Here is a 16,678-nt window from a genome sequence, read left to right as displayed (position 1 = left end):
ACCAGATCCGAATCCCCCGACTCCCTTGCATGCCAGGCTTGTGTGTGTGGCTGGGGCCCTGACAGGCTCACACCCTTCTCCCTGTCTGGACACAGCAGTAGAATATCCTCCTAGCTGCCAGGTGCTGGGAACATCTGATGCCTCCCTGAAGTCACATGTGGAAAGAAGCAGCCTCTGTGCTCATTGCCAGTGACAAAATAACCCCTTGGTGCCTAAGACATTGACCTTGTAGCTGGGTGCTCTCTGCTCTTCAGAAACTGAGCCATCTTCCTTTCTGGTGAACCATCAGCTCACGTGGCCTTCTTCTCTGCCTGTCTTGTACTTCACAAGGGAGAGAGATGAATAGAGCTGTGGTGTGGCCATAGTAATTTGTGGAAGACTCATGTCTACCTCTTTATTGTGCAGGGAAAGCCTGGAAAAGATGGCGAGAAAGGAGAAAAGGGGAGCCCGGTAAGTCTCCACCCTCTGCAGCTTCTGAGTGGACAAGGGTCGCTGTTCCCCCGATGAGCATCCTTTCCCTTCTTTCCTTTCAGGGCTTTCCTGGTGATTCCGGGTACCCAGGACTCCCAGGACGGCAGGGCCCTCAGGTGCGTGCTGATGTTGTTTTGAGTTTTTACCTCTACTGGGTCACTCATCCTAGAAGCTTGCTCATTTGTTTGCTATGACAGAGAGCTCTGAACTCGAGGGGAGAAACTATTTCTACTCTGTGTGGGTTCAACACAGTTGGTTGAGTTTCCCAGGGTTGATGAATTATTTAAAAGAAGACTGTCACGTGACCCACGTGGCCAGGCTTCTGTCTTTTTTGTAGAGATTAAATTTTCCTGGTTATAAAGTAAGAAAGAGAAATCGAAAGAAAAGAAAGCTTGGCCGGGTTCCGCTCCCTCCCGTTCCTCGGTGAACACCTGTGTGTCCCTTCTACAGCACGGGTTTGCGGGCCCGTCTTGCCCTTTTCTCTTCTTAAATTTATTTATTTATTTATTTGTTTGTTTGTTTATTTATTTATTTATTTATTTATTTATTTATTTATTTATTTATATGTTTACAGTGTTCTGGCTGCAGGCCAGAAGAGGGCACCAGATCTCATTACGGATGGTTGTGAGCCACCACATGGGTGCTGGGATTTGAACCCAGGACCTCTGGAAGAGCAGCCAGTGCTCTTAACCCCTGAGCCATCTCTCCAGCCCCTTTCTTCTTAAAACTTAAAAAGTTGATTGGTTGACGGTGTGTAGGCACATGTGTCACGTGTGGAGGTTGGAGTTGGTGAGAGATCCGTCCTCCCCTTCCATCGTGTGGGTCCCGGGATTGAACCCGGGTTGCCGGCTTGACGTCAAGCCCTTTTAAGCCACTGAGCCATCTCACTGACCCACATCTTTCTTTTTAAAACGAACCGTGTTTTGTTAGTGAAAATAAGGAGGCTCTCATCTGTGAGGACATCCACAAAGTAGTTCTGTGTAGACATTTTTAACATCCGTGCCTTCCGCTGGTTGGGTTCTAGATAATTTTAAACGTGTTTGAAGTCAACACTGGAGGTCATATTGGGACGTCCAGTGTAAATCCAGACATTAAAAAAACCCAAAAAAACCCATGAGGAATTAGAGTTAGATACTGTGCTCCATAGCAATTTAGAAAAGAACCCTTCTACTTCGAAAGGCTCTCCTAACGGCCCTTCAGGACGGCTGCCACTTAGGAGGGTGACCATTGTCTCTTCAGCCTTCCACTTTATTCCCATGTCACCTTTGTGTGACCCAGATGAGCTGGGCTCCTACAGAGTGACCGAGCCAGTCCCAGAGGGAGAGGGTGGGCGAGGATGATGACTGGGGGGTTGTGTGGCACCAACTTCTGTTTTGCCAGAAAATTGCTGACTAGCTTTCTGCATGGTCCTCTATGTGGTGAGGCCGCAAGTAACGGTGCATGTTCCCTGCAGGGAGAGAAGGGTGAAGCTGGACTTCCGGGCCCCCCTGGAACGGTAAGTAATACAGTGTGTTTGAGATGGGCCCCGGGTTGCCTAGGATACTCGGCAACTTCCACTTGCCTGATGCTCTTGTCTGAAGCGGGTACCTGCCTGCCGTATGAGTTATTCTGATTTTGACAATCACACTTTTATCATTTTTACCTCTGGAAATGAAAAACTTTGCACATGGGTGACCTAGCAGACCTATTTTGAAACCTGTTTTTATTTATTTATTTTTTTATTTTTTAATTGTCCGTCAAGGAAAATTTAGTAGGAGGAGCAGTCAACCATCACCTGACTGTTCTAGCAAAACAACTTTTGATTCCTAAGTAGCATTCGCTCCTTGTTCGTGTGCATTCGAACCCACTGTCGTTTCAGCTATTCTGTCCCAGATCAGTTTTTGAAATGGTGGGCATCCCTGTCCTGTTTGCTGCGGGTGCTGTGGGTGCAGGACTGTGCCACTCGCTGTGTGGGTGACGACTCGGGGGCCAGAGTCATCCTTCCTGAGGCCACATTTCAGCAACAGGGCTCCTGCCCTCCGAATGCCCGGATGAGCCCAGCATACCTGCGGCTCTCCCCTCCTCTGTGACTTGCCCCTTGGGTGGGCGGGTCCTCATCTCACTTCAGTCCCACCCACACAGCGTATTATTTAGTTTTAAAGGTTTTTACTTCATGTGTGTGTGTGTGTTTTTTTAATTGACAAAGCTTACACGTACTTGGAATGTACAGTGATTTTTGATACATGAGTATATAGAACGGCTGGGTCAGAGCTCCTTAGGGGCACTTTCAAGAGTGTCCCCTCATTTAGTTGATGCGGAGGGATACTGTAAAGATGGTGTCCCTGCTTGACTCTGCCGTTTTTCTTTGCCCTGTGGGGATTCAGGATCATGCTGAGCCAGGTTTCCTTTTCTCGGTGAGGTTGGCTGGTGAGGTGGGCCATGCTTTCTTCCTGGTCTGTGACTGTGATCTTTCAGGAAATCTGTGCCCTCTTGATCTTTCAAGAAACAATATTCTCCAGTAAAAGGGGGAAAAATAGTGTGTGTCCCTGCCCTGTACATCAGAAAAATCCCGACGGGCATTCCTCTGTTGTACTGTGAAGCAAGCCGTGCATTTCGTGGCTTGGATGCATTTGCACATTTTAGACTAGGCCTTAGCTAACTGAGGGAGACCATCGCCACTGCCGAGGGCAGTGTGCAAGCCAGCAGAACTGCCTGTCGGTTCCACACACAGCGGTCCTTGGCCCTCACTCTGTGGCTCTCCAGACCCATCCCTGCTCCCTCCACACACCACCACTCCGTCTTCGCATCCACTTTCCATGAGGCGGTACAGTATATGGTGCGGTGCGCCGTCGGCTACTCCTGTACCAGCGGTGACCCGTGCTTTAATGCAGGTGATTGGCACCATGCCGCTGGGAGAGAAAGGAGAGCGAGGCCACCCCGGAACACCAGGGTTAAGAGGAGAGCCAGGCCCTAAAGGTAGGCTGCAGCTTGCCTGCTTTCTTGCCCCCTTTCTTTTCCTCTCCTCTTCCCCTTCCTCCTTTCCTCCCTCTCTCCCTTCCTCCCTCCCCTCCTCCTCCTTCCTTTGCTCCTTTCTAGCTCCCAATCTCACTGTCATGTGCCCAGGAGCCCTTTTCCTCCGTGGCTTCTTGAGGATGCTGTCTCTGCAGGGGATGCTCTGCAGGGGATGTTCTGGGGGACTCCGGTTCTGTCTTCCCATCACCCTCGATTGTGGATGCCTTCAAGTAGCCCTGGCTAGACCATGGCAGAGAAACGAAGTGTCTGCTGCATGAACGACCTCACCTCACTTTGTCCAATTCTCTCTTCCCTTTCAAGGTTACCCTGGAATTCAAGGCCAGCCAGGCCCTCCAGGTAAGCGTCCTTGCGTCTTGTGGCACTTTCTGTGAAGTGTCTGCCCCTGTGTCTGTCACACGAGCGAGGTGCATGAGACAGGCTGCAGCTCGTGTCCCTAGTTATGGGGGCCCGTGCCCCCTCGTGTGTGTTTGCTTTACATTTCACAGACGCAGGTTAGTGTGTCGTTCCCCGTTCGTAGGCTTACACGTAGACAGCAGTTGCTTGTTTCCCAGGGGACACTGACTTGTCCTCTGGGCTGGCCCTCCGGGTGCACGTCTGGCTTCACATGAGTCTTGGCTCTGCCAGAGTTCTTCCAGCTGCTGGGCTGTAGTTCCCTCTAACACAGGCGGATGGCATGGCATCCCCTTGTCTTCCTCCAGCATCTCTCTCTGTGCTCGGCACTTGTGCGGAGGCTTCCAGAGTCCTTCTGTCTTTGCTGGGCTCCCCATGTGGCTGTTCCTTCCCCAGGACAGCAGGGCTGGCTGTGTGTGGCCCCCCTGAGCTGTACTGCCCAGAGTCCCCACCATCAGGCCACCTTCTGTGACCCCTTAGCACCTCAGCGTGTGGAGTGACAGACGTGGACTCTGCATTTCCAGACCTAACCTCACCTTGTCTTCAAGCCTGGCCCGGCTTGACCTCAGGACTTACTGGGTTGTGCCGACCTGGAGTGCCCCCTCAGTGAGGACCCAGATAGACATGGATGGAGTGTAGACAACTGTCACGCTGCCTTCAGGCTATTTATGTGATCCCCTATGCTGCTTGCAGGCCCCTCCGTTCCAGGCCAGCTTGGTGCTCCTGGCTTCCCAGGCGAAAGAGGAGAAAAAGGTGACCAGGGAGTCCCAGGTGTGTCTTTACCAGGACCAAGTGGAAGAGATGGAGCCCCAGGGCCTCCTGGCCCCCCTGGACCCCCTGGACAGCCAGGCCACACAAGTAAGTGCCCGTGTGTGTCCCATCAAATGCTGGGAGCCTAGGGCAGAGCTGGGCGGGCACTGTGACCGATGCTAGTTATTCATTTTTTTGCTTGAATAGTTTTACAAAATTAACTATGCTACAAAAAAAATTATCACCAACAATAAAATAGACTTAAAGGGAAAGGCGGCTCATTAACCAGCTCTAAGTCCCCTGGCATCGGAGGTTAAAGGTAAGCAGGGTGATTAGTTTCACCTTGAGTGACAGCTGAATGGATTCTGCTTCATGTAGAGAGACTGCATAATGCTACTTAGAGCACACAGGGGACAGATTGCACTAGAATATGTCACGGCATAATGCAGACTAGATGGAGTTTTCCTATATTGGCTTTCAAGAAAAGCTGAGCATGAAGTATAAGCTCATGATTGGCTTATTGTGATGCCGTGATCTCATTTCAATAAGTATAAGAAAGTTCCAGAAGATTTAATATGGGAGCATATTAGACTTCTGGGCTAAAACCAGGGTGAGCTGTAGTGGGTATCTGCAGTAGGAACCCGATCTGGGGGTGCTCACCATGGTGGGCTGTAGATGGGGGTCTGCAGTGGGACCCCTGTGTGTGGCTGGTCCCAGAAGGGTTATGAGCTTAGAGCTCTGATGACGTTGATTCCAAGAACTCAAGCCCGTCTGGGAAGGAAGTTCCCAGGATGAGGCTGGCAAGGAAGATAGATAAGGGCCAGGGGAGTGATTGAGTCCGGATGGGCGGCTCCCTTGGGAAAGGATTAGTGTGACTCTCCGGTGGGGAGAATGGACAGATTCTATGTGGCTTTATGGAACTTCCTCCTCTTTGGTGACTTTTGAAATGTGGAAAATGAGGATGAGGTCTGGACATCCTGGAGACGTTCCATCCAGAACCGCCTGTTTTCTGTGTTGGCTTTGTTTTTCGAGTTAAAAAAATCACAGGCTCATTTGGAAGTAAATGAGGATTGAATTCCTAAAATGTTCAAATCAGCCTCATGTATTTTGGTTTGATAATCAAGGGTCAGACTGGGAGAGAGTGAGAGTGCCTGGCTGTATCTTTTTAAACAGTTTTTAAACATTTCTTTCAGATGGCATTGTGGAGTGTCAGCCTGGACCACCTGGAGACCAGGGTCCTCCCGGGACTCCAGGACACCCTGGGTTGACAGGTGAAGTTGGGGAGAAAGGTAAGAGATGTTAATTTATTTTATTTTATTTTATTTTTAAATGGTAGCTGCGTTTGTGCTGATCGACTGGCTTAGGCTTTGTCAGATTAGGGCAGGGCGCAGGCACAGTCCCTGTTGCTTTATTTAGGGATCTTCCACATCCGCTCCCAAGAAGATGCAGTTCACAGCTCAGATGAGGTTGATGCTGTAGCTATGACGAGGAGTGATGCAGAGACTCAGCCATGAGGGCCAGACCACTGTCCTTTTCCCCTCACTCCCAGGATCGGGAATCCAGTCCTGCTTTTGTGTTAAAGCCTCCACTGATACCACACGCTTTCAGTTCCGAGCTTGAGAGTTTCCTTCTCAAAGGACACACGTCCTTCCTTTAAGGCAAATCAGGGATCTATACGTGGGATCCTGGCGACCTTTCAAGTGTTTGCGCAATTGGGGCAGGCAGCCTGCTGTTGATGGATTAACTCGCTTTACTCGGGGCTCTCAATTTTATCTCTGCCCTTTCAAGTGCTTGCTGTGATGTCAGTGCAGGGCATTGATTTATCTCTGTAGCAGTCGGATCTGGAGTCTGTTGCTGTGAGCACTGACTTAGCCCGGACTAAACAATGGCGTTCCGATATTTATGTGCTTGTTAACCTTGGAGCAGAACACACTGGGGCCCCATAAAACCAGCCCCAGGGCTGGCCACTTCTGCCTTGGACTATAAAGAATTTTGGCCCTTTAGAAGTCTAAACGTTGTATGGAAAATGGCTTCAGAGGACATCTTAGGGCAGCCACGTAACTGTCCTCACCACATGCTCTCTACTCACTGAGATTAATTACTCTATTTTTGTGATAGATTCAATGTCTGCAGTTCTTGAAGCCGAAATCTTGTCCATCCAACTCATCCTCTGAATCCTAGGAGATGCTGTGTGTGTGTGTGTGTGTGTGTGTGTGTGTGTGTGTGTGTGTGTGGTGTGATGTGATGCTGGGGACTGAACATGGCCCTGTGGGATGGAGGTGAGAATACCTCACTCATGGGCAGTGCTATGGGCCAGAGTGAGGATGGAGAAAGGAGAAGTGTCTGGAACACCTGCAGGACTCTCTCCTGAGTCCACTCTCAGCAGCACAGCTGTGTTGGCACATCATACATGAAGCACATGCATTAACCATACATGAGGCACACGCTAGTCACACATTAACCATACATTAAGCACCCCATGTTTTTTCCTCCAGGTCAGAAAGGAGAAGGCTGCCTTGCTTGTGACACAGAAGGCCTTCGAGGCCCTCCTGGGCCCCAGGGGCCCCCAGGAGAGATTGGTAAGTGGTAGGGCGTGGGATGAAACATGTTAGAGACGGCCTTGGGGTCCGATGCCGGCTCCCTCAAATGCACAGGCATGGCAGTGAGGATGGAAGCTGTACCCAGGGTGAGCCCATGGGGACAGCCGTGGTCAAGGCCACCTGCCTCAGTGGTGTCGTGGGCTGTCATGGCAGGACAGTGGCGGAGTGGTTCTCCCAACTCCACTGTCAGTCAGCTCAAGGGAAGTCAGCATGTCGGTCTCCCGGGGTGCTGGGGTTGCAGGTTGGGGGACCCTGCAGCCATGTGTCTCACTGACTTGTGCACAAGGCTCGTGAGGCTCCTCTGAGCCTGTCTTGGCGGTCTTAGTTAGATTTATCTACTGCTCTGGATGTCCCTCAAAATGGTAGTCCACTTCACAGAAAGATTGTGATGTGGTTGAGTCTTGTTTGGGGCAAGGGGCTTTGGAAGTCTTGTCTCACAGCTACTATGTACTTTTGTCTCTAAGGTTTCCCCGGACAGCCAGGGGCCAAAGGTGACCGAGGCTTCCCTGGCAGGGATGGCATTGAAGGACTACCGGTAAGTGCTGGGAGATCAGTCCCATGTTTGAAGTCAACACCGTAGGAACCACAGTCGTGGATTCTCGTGGGTGCTTGCTCCGCGTGTTTCAGGGGTTGAGCCAGTGACTGTGGGTGCATCCTTTGATCGTGCTCACACGGGAGACCCAGAGAACAAGCGAGACTTAATCCACAGTCCACGTCCCCGCAGGCATCTCACCTCGGTGTTCAGGCTCCACTGGACGGCACAGGGTCCTCTCCACAGGGTCCCAAGTTCAGATGGTGCCACCAGTGGCCACCTCTCCCCGTGACCGCTACCAGTGGCATCCCCTTAAATCTCGTCAGGGATGGGTTCAGTCTAAGAGCCCCTGTTGAGGGAGGGAGAGAAGGTGACATTCCACGTCACCAGCATCTATTCTGTGGAGGACTTTTCCAGATTGTAGGTGAATCCACATAAATTCATAAGGTTGAACATGAAAACTTTTGGCGGAACAGAATTCTAGCTGCTAAGGTTTGTCCTGAGAGGAGCCACTCTGCGAAGAGAAGGAAGGGATCCACCTTTAATACTTAATTGTGTGCGCTTGGTCTGTCGGCAAGCTTTTCTTCACCCCGTCCCTCGCTCTCTAAGCCTCGCTGGTTTCTGTATTTCTTTTCAGCTCCGTGTTCTTTGTTAGAAATCAAAAGGTACATATTTGGCCTTACCCTTTTCTGATGAAACTCTTTAAAATTCTTCGCTTTTGGATATTGCTCGGTGAGGCCAGGGCAGAACTGAATCAAAGCAGGACGGAGGCAGAGTCCAAATGGCCCAGTGGTGCCCTGCTTTTGAAGTCAGGTCCCAGCTCTGTGTCCTAGAACGGCGCCGGTGCCTCGAGGGCCGAGTTAGGAGACACAGTTGTTTAAAACAGTTCTAAGCGGAGGAGACGTTCAAATAGCGATCCGTGGTGGGGATCAAAGTGAGGAGAACTTTGAAGGAAGCAGAAGGTGTCTGTCCACCTCTGCCCATCGCTTCCCCCTTCATCTACCCAGCTTTCTCGGGGGTCCTTCCTGCCTCTGTTCTGGCTAGAACCTAAGGCAGACATTCAGCTTCCGATCTGAGACATCACAAAAATGCAAGAAGAACAAAGAGGTGAGGGGGAGGGACATATGGGCAGTCATCAGGATGAAGAAAAAAAATCCAGAGCACAGACGCTTGACTCCGGCTTTCAGGAGCCTGACTATCCCAAGATGAGCAAAGCCTCTGGAAGCAGAGGAGTGTGTAAACAGCTTCCGGCAAGACAGTCATTTCCCTTTATTTGAAGCTGGATCACAGCTTCAGATGTGGTCCTCATGATTGGAATGTGGCTGGAAGACGTGGAATAGTGGGACATAGGCCGAGGTGAACGTGTGTGACGGTGGCTTTTCTTTCTGTTTAGCGTTTTGTGACCTTTGCCTTGGAAAGCCAACTGTTTGATTTTAGGAATGAATAAATAGTACAGGTACTGGGAGCACTTACCCACCAGTCAAAACGTGTTGTGTCTGACTTGGCCCAGGGGCTGTGTGGACAGTGTCAGAAGAAGGTAGTACAGTTGTCCCATCTCCCCTGATTAAAGCAGCCAGTGTCAGGCCTTCAAGGCAGCAATGGATCTGCAGGGGACATGGATCAAACAGGCTTTGGATGAGGCATCTTTTCAAAAGCATCTTGGATCAGGATTTTGTGTGCCAAAGAGGTTGCCGAGACATCTTAGCATCATCAGTGCCACTTTGGAAGAGATCAAGGGGCTGGAGCAAGGTGGTTAAGAACACTGGCTGTTCTTCCAGGAGACCTGGGTTCACTTCCTAGCACCCACGTGGCCGTCTACAACCATCTGTAACTTTAGCTCCAGGGGATCCAACACCTCTTTCTGGCTTTCATAGGTACTAGGCACTCCTAAGGTACACAGCATTTGTGTAGGCAGAACACCCATGTACGTAAAATAAATGAAAAGAAATTAGAACGTGAGAGTCTCTGCCTAAATCCTTAGCGTCTCTTTATCGCAGACATCAAGGAGGCAGGTGGAAATCTTTGGTTCTTCCAAAGCCTTTCAGACACAGGAGGGACAGGCCTGTGGGCACATCATCCCAATGACACTGAGTGGTTCTGGAATGACAGCCGTATAACATGGTAGAAAGGCTTGAGTGTCCAAGGAAAGGAAAGACCATCTAGTTCCTTCCAGGATTTATAAGTCCATATCTGTGTACATTAACTCTATAGAATACCAGTTAAGAGAGCCACCCCATTTCACGTAGCACTTCCGGACTGTGTGAATGCAAACAGGAAGCCTGAGCAGCTTCAGTAAGGAACACCCAGACCAGACAGACAGTGGCGGCCCCGGTTCTGGCTCTGTCGGCTGCCTCCTCCTTCAGACACGCGTCTTAGGAGTCATGCATGTGCAGTGCTCGCCTCCTCCTTCAGACACTCTCCTTAGGAGTCACGCTTCTTAGGAGCCATGCTTCTTAGGAGTCACGCATGTACAGTGTTCCACCAGTTGCCAAGATGTTCTCTGGGAGGTTTAGCAATCATTAGGGGAAAGAAGTTACTCCAGGATTTCTCAAAGCTGGGCTCAGTGTTACTCCCCATCCCTTCTGGTCCATGTGGGATGCCTAACAGAAAATCCTAACCAAGTAAGGGATTTTAAGAAGGCTGCGGATGCTGAGCCTTCGTCATGGAGCTGTTGGCTAGCATCCACGTGACATCTAAAGATGTGGTGTTCCCGGAAGGGTGACTCCTCAGCTCCAAGACTGACTGACTCCTGATGCACCCCACAGTAGGCTCCTGGTGACATGAGGTGGTTTGTTTTTTACAGGGTCCGCAAGGTGCACCAGGGCTCATGGGCCAGCCTGGAGCTAAGGGAGAGCCTGGCGAGGTATTTTTTGACATGAGACTCAAAGGTGACAAAGGAGATCCAGGTTTTCCAGGACAGCCAGGCATGCCGGGAAGAGCAGGAACCCCTGGAAGAGATGGCCACCCAGGACTTCCTGGACCCAAAGGCTCCCCGGTAGGTCCATTTCCAGACTTGGAACATGTGCTTTACAAATGGGGATCTGCAGAGAGCAGAGAAATGAATGCTTTGAGTCTTAACTATGGAGCCTCCCTCAGACGGCATACGCTGGCTTCGTGGCCAACATCCGTCAATGAATGTAGGGGTTAGTGGTGGAGACCTGTGTAATAGGTTACAGATGGCGGAGTCTCTTTGATGTTTTAGGGACTAAAGAGATGAGTTTTTCTGTCTTATATTCTCTGTGGGAAATAATTCTAAAGTGCACCTATCGTTTGAAGTCTGGGATTCTAGGCCTCTAGCTGTGAAGACTGCTTAGGGAGAAGAATATTGGTGTCCCTTCTTAACTCCAAGTTGACCTGGTGGGGCATGACGTCGTGAACAGTGGCCGCCGGCTGGACTCCTGTCACTGTTTTGCTGTGGATGACACAGGAATAGATACAGAGATCAATGTTGCCTCTTGACCGTCCTTCCTGTCTCTTGTCTCCTCAGGGTTTGGTAGGATTGAAAGGAGAGCGAGGTCCCCCCGGAGGAGTTGGCTTCCCCGGCAGTCGTGGTGACATTGGCCCACCTGGACCCCCAGGAATCGGTTCCATTGGTCCTATTGGTGAAAAAGGACAACCAGGCTTTCCTGGAGGCCCTGGGTCCCCAGGTCTTCCAGGTAAGACTTCAGGGCTTGAACAGGGCGGGGGGTGGAGGGTTGGGGTGAGGGAGCTTCAAGGTCACAGAAACTGGGGTCAGGGATGCAGGATGCACTGTTTCGTGTCTTCCCAGAAGAGGGATGTGACTAGATGAGTCCTTCAGTGTTCTGTACTCTGTTTCTCCTTGCGTCAGATGGACCAGCTCATGCACAGGGACCGCAGATCAGCTAAAGTCGGCCTCTTGGGTAGAAGCAGGTGAAACAGGAAGCCATTTTCCTCTCCTTTTGGCTTCTGTTTTTTTTTTATTATTAATTTATTTATTGTGCATTAGTGTTTTGCCTGTGTAAGGGTATCGGTTCCCTTGAACTGGAGTTACAGACAGTTGTGAGCTGCCATGTAGGTGGTAGGAATTGAACCCGGAAGAACAATCAGTACTCTTAACCACTAGGCCATCTCTCCAGCCCTTGTTTTATTTTTTGTTTTTTTGGGGGGTGGTTTGAAACAGGGTTTCTCTGTGTAGTTTTGGAGCCTGTCCTGGATCTCGCTCTGTAGACCAGGCTGGTCTCGAACTCACAGAGATCCATCCGCCTGGCTCTGCCTCCCGAGTGCTGGGACTAAAGGCGTGTGCCACCGCCGCCCGACAGTTGAGCAGTATAATCTTCACTTTTCATTGATGTTCAGGCCTCTAAGTTGCAATGTCCAGATTGCCATTTAATTCCCACTGGCTTAGGTCACTTGCTGACTGTCTTGTGAGGGGTTTGCGTGCCAAGCCCTGAGCAGAGGGTTGGTTGTGAGAGAGACCCAGCCCCTGCCCGCCTGTGCGCTCCCACAGGGCCTGCAACTTCCTGTGTCATCAGCACCCAGATGACTGAGGGTGGCTGGATTCGGGGGGAGGTGCACCCCTCTGCCTTCTGTACGTGGGCACTCAATAATTTATCTGCTCAATGTGATTCCACACTGACCTGAATGAGCCGCTCGTTCCTGAGACGATCCAGTCTTGGATGATGAGGGTAGGGGCCAGGAGTGGCTTGTCCCAGAGAAGGAAGTAAAGCGTGTGTCCCGGGAAGGATTTAGAAAGTTATAAAGTTAGTGAAGGACTTAGGGTGCTTAAAAACCTAGGGCTGAGGAGCCCATGAACAGAATTCCCACCAGGAATGCCGCAAGCGCGGTTTACATGGTGGTTCTGTACTCACAGCTCTGGTGATGCTTTCCCTAGCCCTGGCTATAGCCCAGACTTTATCTGTTCCTGTCCTCACTGGGGACATTCTTTCCTCCCGGGAGACAGGCGGCATTAGCCCATGTTCAACGGTGAAGTCCAAGGGTGGCGCCTTTTGTTGCCCCCATGGCCGTGAGCTCAGTGAGCAGGACCCCATTACTCACTGTACTTTGTCAATGGAGGCCCTGGACTGTCTCTCACTGCTCCCCCAGAAGCAGGGAAATACTGGGCTGGCTTTGGAAGACCCCAACAAGCCAGAGAAGGGGACCCTTGGTCCCCTTCCCTTGTGGCTCTGAGTTCACCACCGACAAGTTGAGAGCTCTGGCTGCCCCCACAACCTGCAGAAGCCACGGGAGGAGTTAAATCAGACGTGAGAAAAATCAGCCGCGTAGTTCCTCGGAGAGCCAGGCGCCCCAGGGAAGAAGGGTCTGGAAGGAGGTGTTGCTGGTTTTGTTGACCAGCTGTCCACATTCTGGAGAGTTCCTTGCCCTCCAGACCCTGTCAGCCTCCGGATCAGAAAGCTGACCTTTGATCTGCAGAGCTGTGTTTATGCGGTGATCATAAACAGTTGGATCCCAGGGGTTCAGGACAGCAGATGTGTGCTGGGGTCAGTCGGTTCTCACAGTCTGTAGTGAGAGGCCAGCCGGCCGTTCCTGGAGGGTCCCCTTCTCTGGAATTCGAATGTCATGCTGAGGAGTCCCTGTGCACACTTGGAACAGCTGTGTTCCGACCTCCAGTGGCTCTCTAACTGGGAAGGGGCGGGGCCTGGAAGTGGAAATCTTTGTGTTACCCCAGGGCACTAGGAATTGTGAGACTGCTCCACAGGCGAAGACACAATCGCTTGCTCGCCCATCGTATCAGTGAGCAGGTGCACATTCTGGCTGGCTGGGAGGCAGCTGAGAGCTACTCTGTCTGATGGGATGAAAACAGTGTTTGGGGTTTTTTGTTTTTTTTTTTTTTGTTTAGTCACTTTGGTTTTTATTTATTTATTTTTAGTTTTTGAGACACGCTAGCCAAGAAACGACCCAGGGCCACCTTACTTTTCGTTATGGGAGATTTTCCAACTCTCTGTGGCTTGAATGTGAAACTCTTAAGGAATCCCGAGTCAAATAAACATTTTGGTCATTCTGGGGACACACATCTTAAGTAGTCCTGGGAGAGATTCTAGACATGCAGGGGTAGAAATGAGAAATGCAAGGGCTTTTCTGTGCAGGGCTTCAGGGTGCCTTTGAGGATGGGGAGTGCTGGCCACAGCCTGTGTGTCCCCAGAGCAGGGGTTGTGCTGGAGAGTGGTGGCCCCTTTGCTGTGTACTGGGAGGATGCGGGGGAATGACAGCGCCCCACACCGTCTTCAGAGCGGCCGAGATGTGACAGTTCACACACATGATTCTGTTTTATTCCCTCAGGTCCAAAGGGCGAAGCAGGAAAGGTCGTCCCACTTCCTGGCCCCCCTGGAGCTGCAGGCCTCCCGGGACCCCCTGGGTTCCAAGGGCCGCAAGGTACTGTTGAAGTCTAGCCTGCCTGGTTACCACAGGGCTCCCTTGTGCATTTCTCAGACTGATCACTCGCCTTTCTCACCACAGGTGACCGAGGCTTCCCAGGAACCCCAGGACGGCCAGGCATCCCGGGAGAAAAGGGTGCTGAGGGTCAGCCAGGGATTGGATTTCCCGGGCCCCCGGGCCCCAAAGGTAAACCTCCGATGGGCCTGGTGTGGGGCCGTGACTCTGGGCAGAAGGCCAGATGGGGACGGGGACCCTGTCATTCAGTGACTGGTCTGCGGTGAGGGGCGTGGTATCTGCTTCATGTGAATCTTCGAGAAAGAGGAGGCTGTGGTAGGGTCCCTCCATGCCTTCTGGTCACTCAGAGGACCGTGATCTTACCGCCTCAGGCGGCTGGATGACGGTGATGGCATCATCTTGCACAGAGGCACAGACGGCACATGAGGACTGTGTGCCTGGCGTCGCCACCCCCTGTTGCTGTCTGCATGTTGTATTAGTTACTTTTCTCACTGCTGTGATAAAATCCCTGACAGGAGTGACGGAAGGAAGGGAGGGAGGGTCGACTTCGGCGTATCCCGGTGGGGAAGGAGGGCCTGGCAGCTTGGAAGAGAGACAGTGAGAGAGAGATGGGTGCCGAGGCCCGGCTCACGTTCTCCTCTTCACTCAGTCAGGGACCCCAGCTCACGGGGCAGCCCCGCATCCACGGCGGGTCTTTCCACCTCACCTAGCCCAGCCCAGGCGCAAACATGCCGAGAGGTCTGTCTCCACCTCGGGCGATTCCAGACCCAGGCAGCTTGACCGTCACTGACCAAGGGAAGAGCGTTGGGGGAGCCCTCACATCCGTAACGGTTTCCACCACTCTTCCAAACAGGTGTGGACGGCTTGCCCGGAGACGTGGGAGCGCCTGGGAGCCCCGGCCGCCCTGGATTTAATGGCTTACCCGGCAACCCAGGACCACAAGGCCAAAAGGTGGGTACTGCCTTTCCCAGGCTGCCTGGTCCTCAATCTTGATAATTGGGCATATAATGCGTGGGTTATTAAACTTGGGGCGGGGGGGGGGATGGCTTTTGTTTGTTTGTTTGTTTTTAAGTAACATAGTCTACAAGAAGCAGAAGGGAAAACATTCGTTTGAGCGTTGTGAACATTTCTTGCCTGTGCGCTGGGTCCCCGTGTGAAATGTGTTTCTAACTGGGAGTGACAGATGACAGCCCTTTGAGAGTCTCTGTCAGGAAAGAAATGTCACCTGGGAGGGTGGCACACGGGACATCCCGTTCAAGGCTGCGGGAGCTGTGTGGGCCACCCCGGTGGACCTTTAGCAGTGGCCTCCCGGGCTTGACAGCCACAGAGCTCCCTTCAGCTGTGAGAAGTGGGAGTACACCCCCTTTGCCCCGTGTGCCCTGGGCAGACGTGCCGCTGGCCCAACCCTGTGCCGCGCACTTTAGCAGATTCTTCACCCTCCAGTGTCCTGCACTTCTTAGACTGGCTGGGAGTCCTTGGGTGGCTGCTGGTCACACACACCTTTCCTGTTGTCATTAGAGGAAACAGGGAAGCTGCTGGAAGCCATGAGCATGGAGTGGGAGAGGGCTCACAGCCCTAGCTAATCGTTGCCCATGATGGAGCCAGTCAGGTTCCATCCTCTCCCTCTTGGGCGATAGCAAGTGTTGACAGGTGACCGTGTTCCGGCCATCCAGAGCCTGCTTCCTGCAGACTCTCAGGTCTGGGCAGCTGAGCCGGGGAGGTCTGGAAAGACATGCTGATGCTGATGATTGATTGGCTTCTGTTGTCTTGGGGGATGTCCAGGGAGAACCTGGCATTGGGCTACCAGGACTCAAAGGCCAGCCTGGCCTTCCAGGCATTCCTGGCACACCTGGAGAGAAGGGCAGCATCGGGGGACCAGGCGTTCCTGGAGAGCATGGATTGGTTGGCCCCCCGGGACTCCAGGGGATCAGAGGTAATTGCTCCAGACTGTGTCAGGGTATCTGTTCCACTTTGTGTCCCCAGAGCACCTGCTGTGGGCTCAGTCCACATTGATTGGGTGGGTGGGAGACTCTGGGAGAACAGTTTTGTGTCTGTGTCGGTTGTACAGATGGGGGGCTTATGGGATGGAATACATTCTAGCCTCCAACTGATTCCTATCCTTCCTGACAGGTGACCCGGGACCTCCCGGAGTTCAAGGCCCTGCAGGTCCACCAGGGGTTCCAGGAATAGGACCACCCGGAGCCATGGGCCCTCCCGGAGGGCAGGGACCACCAGGGTCATCAGGTGATGTGACTGTCCCTTCTTCAGAGCCTGTGAACTGTGGGGTGAAAGGGGGGGTTAGCACAGTGGCCAGAATAAAGGGGGGTGGGTGGGTGCACTCCAGTTTGTAAAAATGGGCTTGGCTGTTTGCTTAACTCAAGCACCCCGGATTCCTGTTTTTTCCTTCCACTGAGTCTGGTTAATGTGCCAAAGAAATCTCTGTTACATGGTCAGCCGTATTGAAGATCTTATTTAACGTGATGTCTTCTTGTTATCTGTGTTAGGAGCGCTACGAAGTTGCTGATAACTTAAACTAACTGATTCTTTGTCTAGT

At 52.0% G+C, this 16,678-nt stretch overlaps 1 protein-coding gene across 2 annotated transcripts in view; it reads left to right on the top strand.

Annotated features, from left to right (window-relative positions):
- Col4a1 (collagen type IV alpha 1 chain) overlaps window positions 1-16,678 on the top strand; it is a 118,397-nt gene that overhangs the window by 77,106 nt on the left and 24,613 nt on the right. For both annotated transcript variants that reach the window (XM_037211578.1, XM_028872302.2), the window contains exons 16-31: window positions 406-450; window positions 534-587; window positions 1,925-1,966; window positions 3,342-3,426; window positions 3,784-3,819; window positions 4,567-4,731; window positions 5,817-5,912; window positions 7,119-7,202; window positions 7,688-7,758; window positions 10,559-10,750; window positions 11,243-11,411; window positions 14,014-14,106; window positions 14,191-14,295; window positions 14,978-15,075; window positions 15,907-16,057; window positions 16,255-16,368. In XM_037211578.1, coding sequence (XP_037067473.1) covers window positions 406-450; window positions 534-587; window positions 1,925-1,966; window positions 3,342-3,426; window positions 3,784-3,819; window positions 4,567-4,731; window positions 5,817-5,912; window positions 7,119-7,202; window positions 7,688-7,758; window positions 10,559-10,750; window positions 11,243-11,411; window positions 14,014-14,106; window positions 14,191-14,295; window positions 14,978-15,075; window positions 15,907-16,057; window positions 16,255-16,368 — 1,600 coding nt within the window. The remainder of the gene's footprint in view (window positions 1-405; window positions 451-533; window positions 588-1,924; window positions 1,967-3,341; window positions 3,427-3,783; window positions 3,820-4,566; window positions 4,732-5,816; window positions 5,913-7,118; window positions 7,203-7,687; window positions 7,759-10,558; window positions 10,751-11,242; window positions 11,412-14,013; window positions 14,107-14,190; window positions 14,296-14,977; window positions 15,076-15,906; window positions 16,058-16,254; window positions 16,369-16,678) is intronic.

Source organism: Peromyscus leucopus, chromosome 17, assembly GCF_004664715.2.
Source record: "Peromyscus leucopus breed LL Stock chromosome 17, UCI_PerLeu_2.1, whole genome shotgun sequence".
NCBI lineage: Eukaryota > Metazoa > Chordata > Mammalia > Rodentia > Cricetidae > Peromyscus > Peromyscus leucopus.
This window is presented reverse-complemented; position numbering and strand designations above follow the sequence as displayed.